At 36.9% G+C, this 15447-nt stretch overlaps 2 protein-coding genes across 8 annotated transcripts in view; one reads left to right on the top strand and one right to left on the bottom strand.

The window, feature by feature from the left end:
• Positions 1–10936, top strand: part of PHF3 (PHD finger protein 3) — a 51187-nt gene extending 40251 nt beyond the window's left edge. For all 7 annotated transcript variants that reach the window (XM_061460549.1, XM_061460551.1, XM_061460550.1 and 4 more), the window contains 7 exons: positions 609–740; positions 1170–1302; positions 1827–2022; positions 3361–3508; positions 4988–5077; positions 6307–6502; positions 7900–10936. In XM_061460549.1, coding sequence (XP_061316533.1) covers positions 609–740; positions 1170–1302; positions 1827–2022; positions 3361–3508; positions 4988–5077; positions 6307–6502; positions 7900–10076 — 3072 coding nt within the window. In that variant the 3' untranslated portion in view covers positions 10077–10936. The remainder of the gene's footprint in view (positions 1–608; positions 741–1169; positions 1303–1826; positions 2023–3360; positions 3509–4987; positions 5078–6306; positions 6503–7899) is intronic.
• A 3088-nt stretch (positions 10937–14024) lies between these two features.
• EYS (eyes shut homolog) overlaps positions 14025–15447 on the bottom strand; it is an 828128-nt gene continuing 826705 nt past the window's right edge. Inside the window, exon 48 of the mRNA XM_061460547.1 lies at positions 14025–15315. Coding sequence (XP_061316531.1) covers positions 14117–15315 — 1199 coding nt within the window. The 3' untranslated portion in view covers positions 14025–14116. The remainder of the gene's footprint in view (positions 15316–15447) is intronic.

The raw sequence follows: 15447 nt of genomic DNA, 5'->3' as shown, positions 1-15447 counted from the left end.
ATCTTGTTTCCTTGTAAAACCAGGCTTAAAATACTGGGGACTGCCAAAACAAACTGTTTCTGGTTTAAGTAGAACTGTGCTTCAAGAAACAATTTTATAAATACTGGTTTATGTTTAATTTTTTGCAACAGAGCAAAGCAGCAGTACTGATCAGAATTAACATATTCATTACCTTAAGAATATTTTGAAATGTTTGTTTTTTTTTTGAGGCAGAGTGTTAGGTTTATGTACTGAAAAATGAGCTATTGAAAAGTACACAAATCTTTATGTCCTACGTTGTCCCTACTGTTATGGGAATAGAGTTGATGTTTTTTTCTTCTTTAGCTGTTGTAAATTCAGGATTGCCTATCTTTAATTTTAGTGTCAAAAGTCTGCTTTATGGCATGGTTAAATACATGACCAATAAGCAGTTGCTGCACTGTAAGTCAGCTTAAAATGGCTGCTTGTACATTTGCTTTATGAAACTATTTGACATTTGCAAAGTAAGGTTATATTCTTTTTTCTGTATGTGGTTTCCTAATTGTAATCCTATATTTTGCTGGTATATATGTGGTATTCCAAATTTTATTGTATAGAATTAAATACATGTAACTTCTTGGCTTTTACAGACAATTGAAATGATCGAGAAAGAACAGAGGGAAGTTGAAAGAAGACCTATCACAAAAATTACTCACAAAGGAGAAATAGAAATTGAAAGTGAAACACCAATGAAAGAACAAGAGGAAGCCATGGAAATTCAGGTAGAAAAGAAAACATGGCAACAAAGTGTATTCAGTTTGTAGATAGTATGGTTGTAAACTGGTCTGTGTATGATTTTGTTGTTTAGATCCGTGATTATATGTTAGATCTGATTTGAGTTTAATTTTTCTTTTATCCTTGCTTACTTTCACATCCGGGCCTGGTGGTTTTGTGTCCATCACTGTATGATGAATACTGGCAATAGTAGAAAATATTTTATATCTTACCTAAAAAATATTTAGGAATACCAATTCATTCTTTTAATGGATCTATAGATTTTGGGATAATCTTTTAGGCTATACAGGTGAAGGAAGGGTTTTATGTCTGAAGGGAAGAAAATGCCATAAAATATTTAAGCAACGTGAAGGGCAATATTAGGATTATTAACAGAAGAAAAAAAGGCTAACAGAAATGTGTTTAACTTCTCCTAGGAACCTCATACAAAGTTGTTTGAGAAGTCAGAGGAAGCTGAAAAACATAAGGATATAAATGAATCTGCATCTCCAGATACCACAAGTCAACATAAAAATCATCTCTTCGATCTTAACTGCAAAATCTGCATAGGTAATTTTGAAAGCATGTCAAAATAAATACGTCATACATGTGTAATGCTTTTCAGTCGTAAATCTCTGTGTACCTCAGGGATGTAAATAAATGTGGTTTTGTTTTTTTTTTCACTAGTTTGCTGACAAAGATGTAGAATCATAGAATAGTTAAGGTCGGAAAGGACCTTAAGATCATCAAGTTCCAACCTCCCTGCCATGAAGAAGTGTTTTACTTCATAATTTACGAAAGAGACTATTAAAATGACGAGCTATGAGCATAAACTTGTCTTCTATTAAAAAAAAGACTTCACAGAAGAAAATCCCTTTAATGGGTGTACATACTCTTTTTAATTCCTCTTTATCATATCCCAGTAGTGGCAATATTTATGTATAATATTGTATAAATATGTATAGAATTTAGTTTATGCTGCCCCACTTCAGTGGCAATTGTAGTGGTTTTGATGCATCTTCCGTGTCTTTGAAGGAAATCCTCTTTTGTTTCTTCAATAAAAAATAAAAAGCGTTACATTTCTTTCCCTGCAGGACGAATGGCACCACCTACTGATGATCCTTCTGCAAAAAAAGTGAAAGTATCTGTTGGAGTTGCACGAAAGCAATCAGACAATGAAGCAGAGAGCATTGCAGATGCGCTTTCTTCAACATCAAGTATTTTAGCTTCTGAATTACTAGAAGATGATAAGCAAGACTCATCAAAGTCATCATTCACACCTCTTCCAAAGTAAGTTAAAATGTAGAAACAGTATTTTTAAAAGAAAGAGTCTTGTTAAGCTATTATGACTAAGGCCAATTTTTTAATGACATTTCAGTAATCCATTTGTGTACTTGGAACTTGTACACCTCTGTTTAGGAATGGGATTCTCTTCTGAAGTAAATGATGCTGTGCATTTATATAAATAATACTTCATATATTGTTGTGATTATAAACTTCTAATTGCCACGTTGTCTTTTGGGGAAAAGTAAGCTACCTTATGTTTTATGGTGCAAAAAGATCTAAAAAGGCACATGAGTTCATATTAAAAAGTCAGGATATAGATTTTATATTTTGCTGTTAAGGAACATTGAATATACAGTTCTGCATTTGAATGTGTGTGTGTGTGATTCTATATATAAGGCTAGGGAATTTGAGATTGCTCTAAACAGAGCATTTATGCTGATAAATCAGGCCAGTTTCAAATCCTAAAGCAACGCTTTTCTAGAAATGACAGTTAACAGCAGTTTGTTTGATGTTTTGCCATATTTTCTGCCTATTCTGTCTTTATTTTCTTCCACACTCTACTCTGCTAAAGAGGAAATTTCATTTTACGAGGCTGTTTTTTTTTCTGGTTTGAGGGAAGGTCTTCTAGAAAAGAATTGATTCCCAGTTATTTAGAATTGACCAGAGTTTGTGCTGAAATTCTGCCTTTCTCAGGAAAGTGTGATCCTTTACCGAGGACAGTGGACTTCTGAATAACTTGCAGAAGTTATTTTGAATAAAGATGAAGATCTTGCTGAAGATTCAAAGAAGCAGTTTCTAGTGTAGACAGAAAGAAATGTGCTGTGTTACTGTAACAGCACATCTGGCACTGCTAGTGGCTAGCTTAAAACCACTAATAGTGTACCTAGGATATTTTGATATTTAGGAAGAGGCAATCGCAGAAGCTGTGGAAATAATGCATGGGTGAGAAGAGATGAGGAAACAGCTTGTGGGACAAGGCTGGGGAAGGGGAATGCAGGTATTCAGGTCATGGACAGACAATATTGCAACAAAATGTGGGAACTAGGAAAGCAGGGTTGAGGGTAGACCAGCAGGCAGTATGTTGCTTCCTTTCCATTCTTAAAAGGTACATTAGTGAACTAATGTGCTGCTTATCTGACTGTCCTTGTAATTTGTTTCTACTCCACTGGAAAATGAGAAATATGGTTGTATGCCTATCTCTTTTCATTGACCTTCAAGTATGCTTAACAGAAAAAGAAAATTCTTAACGCCACATCATTTATTCTGGAAAGGAAAATGATGATTTATATTATCTTGTAGGTTATGTTGTAAACAAAGTGATTTTTGTTTGTCTTTTTTTAGGTCAGAAACACCTGGTACTGTGGAATGTGAAAGCCTGTTTCTGGCACGCTTGAATTTCATCTGGAAGGGTTTTATCAATATGCCTTCAGTGGCAAAGTTTGTCATTAAGGCTTATCCAGTTTCTGGCTCTTTTGAGTATTTAACAGAGGTATTTATATTTACTGCAAAGAATGAACAGTTTATTTACTTCAACAACCTGTTTACATTTTAGGCTAATAATAGTATCATAATGAAACGCAGTGAAGCATGATCGTTGTACTAAGTATTTGTGGGAGGGCATAGGTTAGGGTATGAATTTGCAGGTAAAGTGTTTTTCAGTTTGTCCTACATGGACCCCAGGGGTCATCAATGTTCAAGTTCTTTGTATTTTCCTCTCATCTCACTGTAAAATGTTTTTTGAGGAAGAGCATCTGTATTTCAAGAGCTGGTTTTGTAAAAGTTGGACTTTTTTTTTGTTTATTATGGAGCATCTTCTATAGTATAAAGTAGCAGGGAAGATAGGACAAAATTGCTGCTGACGCAGCCTTGGTGGCATCCCTTTTCTGAATTAGAGGCAAGAAAATTGTAGCTGAGTTTTGAATTCAAAGCAATAAGCAATTCAGTACCAATTCTTTGTAAGAAAAGTGTCTCCTGGTGTTTTGTGTTGGCAGTGTGAGAAATCTTTTCATTGTCTACAACAGAAACCTGTGCAAGAGGGTTTAATTTTTAAATTTTTGCCTATCTGGTGGCAATTCTGGTCCTAACTTTCCATTGTGAGACTAAATTGCCCCTGTAACAAAAAAAAATAAAATTAATCTATGTAATGTCTTTCAGTGTCTGAGAGACAGGAAGAGAATGCAACTGCTTGTAATAATTTTATTATTAAAATAGTTGTATTCATGTTAGAAACTAAAGATAGCTCATAAGGCTCAGTGTTACTTCCTGCCAGGGACAGAGGATGCATTAGCTTTCTAATGGAATGGTCTTCTATTAATATGATTGTCTTTGCCATAAACCTTCAGTGAAAGTGCAGGAAATACAGTACCCTTTAATACTGAAGGATTGTTTTACGAACATGATGTTCTTTTCAAAACTCATCTGCTGTATTAAAAAAAATATATTTTTTTCCTGAAGTATTCCTAAATGACGTGAAAGTCTGGTTTTGTTGCTTATGAATAGTGAACTTAGCCATATCCCAGAAGAAATTTATGTCTATATGCACACACGTCTAGGTTATTTTTTTCCCCTACTGATTAAGATTTTGAAGGTTTATTATTTACATAGGTGTGGGCCTGTCATAGCAGCTTGATCTTGTGGATCGTACAGATAACTTGAGTGTTTCCGGAGCACAGTGCACTTGTTTGCGGTTAACGTTACTGAAATAAATAATTTTGTAAAGGTATAGATGAACAGTATTGAATGGTAACTGATTTAGTACAAATCAGTGACTTTGCACTAAAAATCTTAATTTAAATATCCCAAAGTTAAATCAATTTGCTTCTACTGTTGTAACTTTTACTGAGATTTTAAAATTATAATTTGAGAACCAAAAGAATTAAATATGTTTTGAATATATGAACATATACTGGATGAAGGATTTACCACAATCTGTATGTTGGATTCAGATTTCTCTTGTCCTTTCTCATAGGATTTACCTGATAGTATTCAAGTAGGTGGCAGGATATCTCCTCACACTGTCTGGGAGTATGTAGAAAAAATCAAGGCTTCGGGGACCAAGGTAAGAATTTTACATTTTGGAAGGCTTGTGGTTTAACATACATCATATTTGCCCTCAAGATCTTGGTCTTTTTCCCTGGGACATTTGCAAAGTACATGATACTTCAAGGACTGACAGTTAATTGGATGGATGGCAGCTGGTAGTGTTTATTTTCTCACTATCTAACCTTAACCTTTCAACTGCTGTTTGAGAATCCTTGTATTCCTTTGAGACAGTAACTCATCGTGGATGATTGGACACCATGTCTCAACTCTTACCCATTTGTTTTGGTACTGTTACAGTGCACAAGACCGTCTCGGTGGGCCTCTGCTGAACTTGTCCCACTGTGTGCAGCTTGTCCTTGTACTGGGGAGCCCAAAACTACATGGTGTTCTCCAGATGCGCTCTTACAAGAGCTAGCTAGATAGAAAGAATCATTTCCCTTGGCCCCATGGCTGCTTTGGTTTTGTCAGCCAGCACGCAGTTGTCATTCTTGATGTGGACGCATTGCTGGTTCATACAGCTTGTCCACCAGCAGCATCCCCCCATGTCCTTTTATGCCAACCTGCTTTCAAGCCGGTTAGTCCCCCAACCTCTCCTAGTGCATGGGGTTACTCCATCTCAAGGCACAAGATTTTGTTTGCCCTTGCTGACCATGTCAAAGGTCAGCCCAATTTCTGAGCCTGCTGAGTCCCCTCTGAGTGGCAGCCAGCCCTTCAGCATATCAGCCACTGCCCCTGATAAGGTCCCATCTCAGTTTTGAAGGATGTCTGCTGTGCCATTTTCCAGATCATTAATTAAGCCATTAAATAGCATCAGCCCCAGCTAGGTTGTAGTTCTGGGATCTGAACACTAGGTCTTCTCCCAGTGTTAACGAGTATCTTGACACAATAAGACTACAAAATAAAGCTTTCTGGTAATGTTAGGATTGGGGAGAGAAACAATTAAGTGGAAGCTGACATTCTGCTCTAAAACTTGGTGTTTAGCTGGCTGATAAAATGTTGGCTTTTTTTTGTGTTACATGCTGTAATTCTTTTTGTTACACTAAATGCTTTTTATTTATTTTCTCCTGTTTTCCTTAGTTATTTTTGGCCCTATTTCTGCTGCTTCTGTCTCCTCTGTTTTCTGCTTTTTTGGGTGAGGCTTTTTTTCTCCTCTGAACTGTGCTTTTAAATAAAGAGCAGTTACTAAACCAGTTAAAATGTCATAGAAAAATGCATCTGACCATCTTTTTCTCTTTTTGTATACAGGAGATCTGTGTAGTTCGCTTTACCCCAGTAACTGAAGAGGATCAGATATCCTATGCGTTATTGTTTGCCTATTTCAGCAGTAGAAAGCGTTACGGTGTAGCAGCCAATAACATGAAGCAGGTGAAAGATTTGTACCTCATCCCTTTAGGTTCCTCAGATAAAGTCCCACATCATCTTGTGCCTTTTGATGGGCCTGGTAAGTACAGCTTGGAATTTGGAACTTTATAATCATAATGCTACTTAACAAGGTTTACAACAGAACTATAAGAGAAATTAAATTTAAAAATGCCACCTGTTCTGTTTAAACATGTCTTGAGTTTTCCATAGTAATATATTAGGTTTCCTGAAAAAGCATTAATTTTCCATTTTAAGATTATTCTGTTACTTTACTGTTGTCAAAAAATTTACTGTGCATAACTTTGTTTCATGTTTACTGCATTCTTCTCTAACCTATGTGGCTTTGTAGGTTACAGTCCCAGTAAATTCAGTAATGCAAGTGAACTATGGCAGTAGTCATACTGAGTTCCAAATTGATACTGTGACTTTAAAATAGCATTTTTCATTATTTGAAAAGTACTAATTCCTTTTTTCTCAAGTGTCCCAAACTTTCAAAAAAGTAAAAATAAATTTAAAAAGCAAATAGGCAAGGAAGGAAAGATCCTGAAGTGGCTCTCAGTTAATCTGCTTGCACCCAACTTATTTTGTATCAGTTTACATTGGTTATAAAAATTTGTGATTGATTTTTTTTTCTTCTGAGGTAGGTAGGGCTGAAACAAAGAGGGGATGAGGGACAAGAGGTAACAGCCTCAATCTGCAGTTGGGAAGGTTTAGGTTGGATATTAGGAAAAATCTTTTCACAGAGAGGGTGCTCAGGCATTAGAACAGGCTGCCCAGCGAAGTGGTGGAATCACCATCCCTTTAAGTGTTCAGAAAACGTACAGATGAGGCCTTTAGTGACATGGTTTAGTGGTGGACTTAGCAGTCCTGGGGTAAAGGTTGGACTTGATGATCTTAAAGGTCTTTTCCAACTTAGCTGATTCTGTGATTCTTTTTTGCAAGAAGCTAAATTATACAGAACAGAATACATAGTGAAGAGATGGCTAATAGTATACCTTGAAACACAGTGCCTTCCTAGAATGAGCGAAGCATTTTGGGAAGTCACTGTTGGTAAATCTTTAAGGAAGTATTTCTAACAGAAATCGATGAGGAGACACTGTGGTTGCAAGTGTGTTCTTTACCTTTTTCTTTTTTTTGCCTCTTGCGCTTTGCTACCACTGTTACCAGACTGTAGCCTTGTTACACTAGCATGATGTTTAACTTCTGTGTTTTTTCTTGTGTGACTAGATTTCCTATGTAACTGTCTTATATTCTGTATTTGGAAGTTATAATGGGCAATATAATTCTTAAAGCAATTTTAAGTTGCAGTGTTTGAAGTCATAATTTTTATGTTGGAAATGTAATTTTTATTGTTTGTTGTGTTTTAATCTTAAAATGAAGACTTCCTATAATGTATTATAAGAGTATGGGGTTATTTTGTTAAAACAATTGCCTTAACATAAGGAGATGATGAATTGCTGTTACAATTTTGTACAGGGATTGAAATACATCGACCAAATTTATTACTGGGATTGATAATTCGCCAGAAAATGAAGAGGCAGATTACTACTGTTGCAAGTGTGACTGATAGTTTTGTTGATGAAGCTTCTGAAAGTACCTTGAGTAACTTGCCACCAGAGAAGAAAAGCAAGCCAAACAAACCTGAAGTCTCTCATCATGAGTTGACAATAGAAGAAGAAGAAGAAAATGATTTTTTTAATTCCTTCACAACTGTGCTACACAAGCAGAGAAATAAACCTCAGCAATCTGCTATAGAAGACGTTCCAGCAGTTACTGAGCCATTGGTGGAAAGTACCAAACATGAACCGCCAAAGCCTCTCAGATTTCTTCCTGGAGTCCTGGTTGGATGGGAAAATCAGCCTTCTACTCTGGAGCTAGCAAACAAACCATTACCAGTGGATGATATTCTTCAAAGCCTGTTGGGTACGACAGGGCAGGTATACGAGCACAGCAAGTCAGAAACAAGTACTAGTGAAGAGATACCATTATTAAGTGAACAGCCAACCTTAAAAGAAGAAAACATGGATGTTACTGATGTAACTACTGAAGTTGGTGAAGCAAAGACTGGTTTGGATGATCTACAAGAATCCACTGACACTGCTGTAACTGTGGATGCAGCAGCTGTAGGGACCTCAAGTTCTGCAAGAAGTGCTGCATCTTTGATAGGGCTGAGTCTTAAGGGAAAACCTCCAGATGTCTCCACAGAAACATTTTTAGCAAATTTATCTGCTCATTCACAGAATAAAGAAACTGAAGAAAGTAAAGAAAATGACCCAAAGCAGCAGTTAACTGACAAGGATAATAACGCTGCACAGGAAGTTAGGACCACAAATTCCAGCTTTTCTTCCTCATCAAATGCAGGGAAAAAGCCCAGTGAGAGCAGTGTTAATGTAGGCACTGCTGAAGGTACCACTGCTAATACCTCTAAATCATCGCCATTTATTAATCTTAAGAGAGACCCACGACAGGCAGCTGGACGGAGCCAGCAGACTAATGCTTCTGAAAACAAGGAAGGAGAAGTTAGCAGAAATGAAGACAGACAGAATGCTTCAGGAAGTGATCAAACAGAACCAGAGAATAAGCAGTCTTCTGGAGAAGTCAGTGTAAACCTGTATCAAAGCGATGCACAAACGGGTGAGACACAGTACAGTTCAACTGCAGCAAAAGCAGATAACACAGTTGCATCACAAGCGGAAGATACCAAACACTTACAGGAGGATGCAGTGATGCAAAACATTGAAACGCTGAACTCATTTAGAAGAGTACCAGCAGCAACTTCATCTCATTTTGAAACCGAAAACTCTTCTCGGTCTGAATTTATTTCCAATGTTCCAAGCTCTATTGCAAGTGCTAGCTTCTCGTCTGTCAGACCTCCACAGCAGAATTTTCAGCATCCTAAATCTAATCCACCTGGATTTCAGTTTCAGGCTCCTGCACCTAATAACTTCCCTCCACAAAATAACCCTATGTTTGGATTTCCTCCTCATTTACCACATCCGCTTCTTCCTCCTCCTGGCTTTGGCTTTCCTCAAAATCCTATGATGCCATGGCCAGTAGCTCATTTATCAGGTCAGCCACCACACTATGCCGGACCCATTGCACAAGGGCTACCAGTGGCTCACAAACAATCACGATTTATGGGGCCAGAAAATTTTTTTCAGAGTAAAGACAATAGGAGACCAGAAAGACGCCACAGTGACCCTTGGGGCAGACAGGAACAGCATCTGGAGAGAGGGTTCAATAGAAGCAAAAATGATCAACATAGACAAAGATTTTACAGTGATTCCCATCACCAAAAGAAAGACAGGCATGAAAAAGAGTGGAACAATGAAAAATACTGGGAGCAAGATTCTGAAAGAAATAGACGCAGAGACAGAAACCAGGAAAAAGAGAGAGATAGGAAGAGTAGGGAGGAAGGCCAGAGAGACAAAGAAAGATTGCGATCTCCACATAGTGATAGGGCTGCTGATGGAAAAAGCCCCAGAGAGACTAGAAATCCAGAAAAAAAGACAGAGAAGCCTAAAAGTGAAGAACAGCCTCATGAAAAAGATAAGGAGAGGGAGAAAAGCAAAGAGAAGCATAGAGAACGAGACAGTGAAAAGAACAGAGAGAGACATAGGGACCACAGTGACAGAAGTAAAAGCAAAAGGTAAAAAGATGCAGGCAGTCTTTTAGAATTTTATTTAAGTAAACTGTTAAGAGTAATGTCGTAAAACTTTGTATAAAACAAAAGAAAAAGCCTGCTAGGATTGTGCCATCTTTTTTATTCTGTGTTGGTGTTTTGCAGAAACAAGTCTGTGTTTTGGTACCACTTGGTGTACCAATACTCATCCTTTTTTTCATTATACCAACTATCGCTAGAAGTAGGAGTTTAATATTTTTAAAAATTTTACATTGCTGTATATTCAAAATTTTAAAAATTTATTAATATGCAATAAAGGCTTAGAAGTTTTCTTAGCTGATGAAGTTGGCTTTAGTCAAGTCTGCAATATAGTTGCTGCCTTTGGTAATTTGTGCTCTCTTCTGTTTTAAGATGCTTGGATAATTTTAAAGGTGAATTTCATACAATAACCTTTTTAAATTGCACTGTTTTTAAAGACTGTAGCAGAGCCTCAGAATCCACACACGTTACAACAAAATTGAACATGCTTGGTGGTGTAAAGAGTTTTTTGAATTATTTGGTAGTACAATAAAACAATTCAAGTGTGTTTCATTCGTTTTTCAAGTATTTCCTAAGCATCTGAAGCAGTTTGTGACCAGAAATTGGAAGGCTGAGCTGCTCAAATGTTATTGCTTTAAATGGCACTCATTTTAATAAGAAAGCATTTTTAACCTGAATTCTTAAAAATATGATTTGTAGTAGTAAATTCATTTCTCCCAGTATTTCCCATGCTTCAAAAACTTGAATACTTAAGCTTGTACATTACTTTGTGTTTTGCTATCCTTTTTACTGTAAAATGTAAATATTTTAAGGGATATTTTGATTCTAAAATGATAAAACTTTCTCACATGCTGTGTGTGTTTGATTTCATAGGTGTGAAACTGTAGGCTAAATGAATACAGGAGGCTGAGTTACAGAATGCCAAATTTGTTGTATGCTTCATGGCTTGGTCATTTCAAATTTTGGGGGGCAAAGGGAGGGAGGAGAAGGGCATTGGGACTTATAGTAAATTGATATTTTGCAGTGACTGCTATCCACTGATGCCAGCCAGAAAGCCAGAAAAGATGCAAACCTGAAGACAAACTAAGATGTCCTGCTCTTACACTTCTTAAAATACACTGGTCATTTTGTTGAGTCTGTCAGAAACAACAGAAATATTCCACCATATAAAGGAAAACTTATTTGTTGTTCTGGTTTTCAGTGTTTTGTTTTTTATTTTACTTTGAGTACATCACTTACGTACTGATGTAGCATTTGCACTTTGCTGTAGAAACACCTCTTCTTTCCAGAAAGGTCTTTCCAGTTTAACAGCATACTAATTGTTAGTTTTAATTATGAATACATTTTAAGGTAAAATTCCATTTGGATACCTTGCAGGTAGCTTCATTGTCAAACTGACTAAAATGAAAAATCTTGCATGGAATAAAGGGGTGGTAGAGTGTTATTAGGTAATGCTTCTAATAGTTGAGAAGATGCATAAAGAAACATTCTCAGTTTTTGGAAACTAGAAACAATATTACACTTTTATAGCTTAATAACATGATGTGATTAAATTAGTCTTTTCCAAATGTATTCCATGGTCTGTATGGCAGTAGTGCCATTGAATATATCTGGCAGTATTATGCATGTGTTCTTTAAATATTTACATCACAGTTTTTTAGGCGTAGAAGTGCATCAAAGCATTGTTTTGGTTTTTAGAGGAAGTTTTAAAATCAGTAGCTCTGTTTGTAAAGGTTTTCTTTTAACCTCTTCCAAAGTAGTCTATTTCTCGTCCACTGGTGATCCATTTCTCATATTCACATTCATTTGCGCTTCAAAACTAAACTGGGAGCAGTGAAAATTGCAACTGTCTGTACAGAAGGGATGGGAATGCTTTCTAACAGAACTACCAGAAATAGTTTATTTGGAAAGACTATGTAAACATTTTCCAGGTTTGCCAAGTGCTTTGCTACCTGCCTTATGTGTGTAGAATCCGAAAAGAGTCACAGTAAATCAGCTTTTGAGGGAGAGTTTTGTTAAGATTTTAAATTAACAAGCAGCAACAGTTTCCAGGATTTGGTCCTAGAATCTGAGTTGGTGTAATGGGAATAAATCCTGTAACTACAGGAATAAAGGATTTTGTCTTCAGTCACTCTCCTTCCAGCACTCGTATTAGAGGTGCTCCAATTACTAGTTTTACACTGAAACACTGCTCAGACCACAGAAAATAGAGTGTGCTGATGAGGAACTGGCAGTACACCAGGAGCCCCAGAGAGAACAAGATAAGCCCTGAATACATTCCCTTGGCATCAAGTGGCCATAAAAGGCCCTTCTAAGTGAAAGAGGGGAAGAATCTGAGGGCACCTCAGATGCCAAGTGGGCTTCATGAGCTGCCTGCTGGGGAAAGGGGAAGAAGGTCTTTTGCATCAGGCTGGTCACTTTAGGGCTCAGAGCAGCTGAAGATGATATAATGAGCCTCACAAAGCTGTTGGCAGGTGCTTATTAAAACATCTGGGGCTAGTTCCATCACCCCACCCCCCCTCCATTAGTTATTTTCAACTCATCCATCACTGACTTGGCAGTGCATTCATCGCTACATACTGATTACGTGGAAACAAATGTGTGTCACCTAGTTTTACTGTGCTTGTTGTCTTTGCTCCATATCTGCTTTATGGAAAGACAGAAAACAAATTAGAAATAGTTACTTGCTGTTGATGGGTACCCACTGAAGCCTTGTATTCAGAAAATTACCATGCAAGGAGGTGATGATTGATTGTGTGCTTTTGAGCAATAGTGAAGTAAAAAAGGAAAAGATAGGAATCAATTGCTATTATTTTTATTTAATAATTTTACTTAGATAATAAGCCAGTGGTCAAATGATAAATGAAGATACCATTATAAGTCCCTCATTAAGCACATTAAAATAGAACTTGACTTGTTTTTTTTTTATTGCTCACTTAAGTACAATTGAGTTTTTTTCAGAAGCGAATAGAATTTTTGCATTTACATATGAAGAGCTCTATTTACTTTTGAGATTGTAAATTCATGAAGAATATAGTCATGGAAATTCAATTTACTGTGGCCCAAACCTTTGCCTATTAAAATCTCAAAATTTCCTTTAGGAACACATAAGCCAGACACCTAAAGCAAAGCAGTTCTTAGACTTCGTGGTTTTCAAGCTGTTGGGAGTAGAAGTTAGTTGTAGGCAGACAGCCAGGTTCCCACATTCCAGTTGTGAATGGTTAAACCAAAAAGTTTTCCTGTAGTCAAATAAGGGAGATCTCTGCTGTGCAAAACCATCAGGTATGTTTTATTGTCGTCAGTAATTAAGTGAAATACATTTTCTGCTCTTAAGATCATTCTTCAAATGGAGTATTTTAGTATGATAACAGGCTAAAGTTCTGTCCTTTTACATAAATACATACCCAATGGACAAGAAACTCAGCTTGGAGGGAGAACAACTTTGTTGCCTAGAATAATCGTTGTGGAGTTAAGAAGTAATTACAGATACTGTGATTAAAAAGAAAATATCTCATTACAATAAATACGAGCTTTTTATCCCATGTACACCTTTTCTTCCCATCTTCGCTCCCGTTCCCCCCCCCCCGTCCCCTCCCAATTTTACACTTGCCCTTAATGTTAAAATGGCATAAGGGAAACTCTTCATTCTAATGGAATTTAAGAGTTTTGGAGGAACAGGTAAGTTGTCTGCTCATAAAGCAACAACCAGTTAATACTGGAGTGATGGTTGGCTTTATAAGCTAATTACTACCTGTTTGTCTACACACCTATTTCCAGAACAATAAAGAAAAAAACCTCAGACTTTCCAGTTATTTTAAAGTAAATACTAAGGACTATATAGAAGTAATTTTCTGAGTAAAACGTCTGATGACATTTTAGGCAAACTATTAATACTCAACATTAAAAAAAATAATTAGGGATAATTATTAAGTGCTTTCATATGTTGGTTCCCGAGTCTTACACTGACTGCTACTACAAGAAACAGGAGGAAAAGAAAATTTATCACTTTTAAAGACTTACACAGTTTTTCAGTTAATTTCTGTAATTTCCATTGTAAACATTATACCCTTCTGCTTTCATGAGCTGAATCTTCTTGGAGTCTTGGAAGAGCACAACATCTTTAATTTTACCAATGAATTCCTTGTGAAAAAGCCCTGCAGTGACTGTATTGACTTCCCTGCCAATTTCAAACCCACCAAAATAACAAATACCACCATAGTTTAAAGCAGTGTATTTTCTGTGTGGATCAATATCTTCAAAAAGAATTGGCTCCTCATCAAGGTAAACCTTAATGCAAGTTTGGTTTTGAACTACAGTAATGAAATGCCACCTTTCGTCACAACAAGAGGAGTAATTAGTATGAATTAGAGGAACAGAGATTCTTTCTCCAAGATTAATCACAACTTTTAGTGTTCCATTGGCAAGACCAATGGCAAGGAAATCATTATCTTCATCTTCACCTTTCCCCATCCATACTATTAAGCCTTCGGATTGATTGGTAGTAAAATTTAAAGAAATGCGGCTATGCTGGAGGTCTCTTTTTCCATAATAAGGGTCTGTGTATTTGATGTAGGAGTTGCCGACAAACTTTGCTATAAAAAAATGGATTTTGCTATCACAGTATTTACCTGACCAGCCTAGTGCGCACATGCAGGAATATGAAAGCAAAGTAGGTTGAGGAATACAGAGCGCCTGAGACCCACACCTGTGTTGTGAACAGTGAATAGATTGTTCACATGTGCTCCCTGTCCACTCCTGTGGGCAAGAACAAGAAAAGCCTGAGTTTTCAGCTTTACATGTTCCATTATTTTTGCACACTGTGTACCCGCAAACTGTTCCATCACAGTCACCAACATTGGCTCCACCTGTGGGGTCAGTCACAGTAAGCTTCAGTTCCCTGTTGTTGATAACAACTTCTCTTATACAACCGGTGAAACCTGTGGGTTCATTTTCTACTGCCATTGAATTAACAAGGTTTAAGGAGGACACCCCTCCAACAAAAAAGTCTGTCTGCGTGTCTAGTGCATTCATTCCAGGACTAGATTTATGAGTAATGTTCACACCATCCAGGTCCAGGTAGCCTTCATTGCCTACTCTTCCTGCTTTGAGTGAATGCCATATACTTCCATTTGTACGGACTTGCTGAAAGGTCTGTAGGATGACTGTCTTGTCTCCGAGATTGTAGCGTAACTGTATAAATCCATTTACTAATGATATACATAAGAAGTCACCTGTAACAAGCAGGATAAAATAGTTTTAATTTTTAGAGATGGCACACTGAACAACAGCAAATTCCTAATCCTGATGTTTTCATACCTGTGCTTCAAATCAGTAATTAATTTTCAGCAATCTTGTATCATCAT

This window comes from Pezoporus flaviventris, unplaced genomic scaffold (genome assembly GCF_033815535.1).
Source record: "Pezoporus flaviventris isolate CSIRO_AGI_PZ_B2104156 unplaced genomic scaffold, CSIRO_AGI_Pfla_v1 ptg000031l, whole genome shotgun sequence".
Classification (NCBI taxonomy): domain Eukaryota; kingdom Metazoa; phylum Chordata; class Aves; order Psittaciformes; family Psittacidae; genus Pezoporus; species Pezoporus flaviventris.
This window is presented reverse-complemented; position numbering and strand designations above follow the sequence as displayed.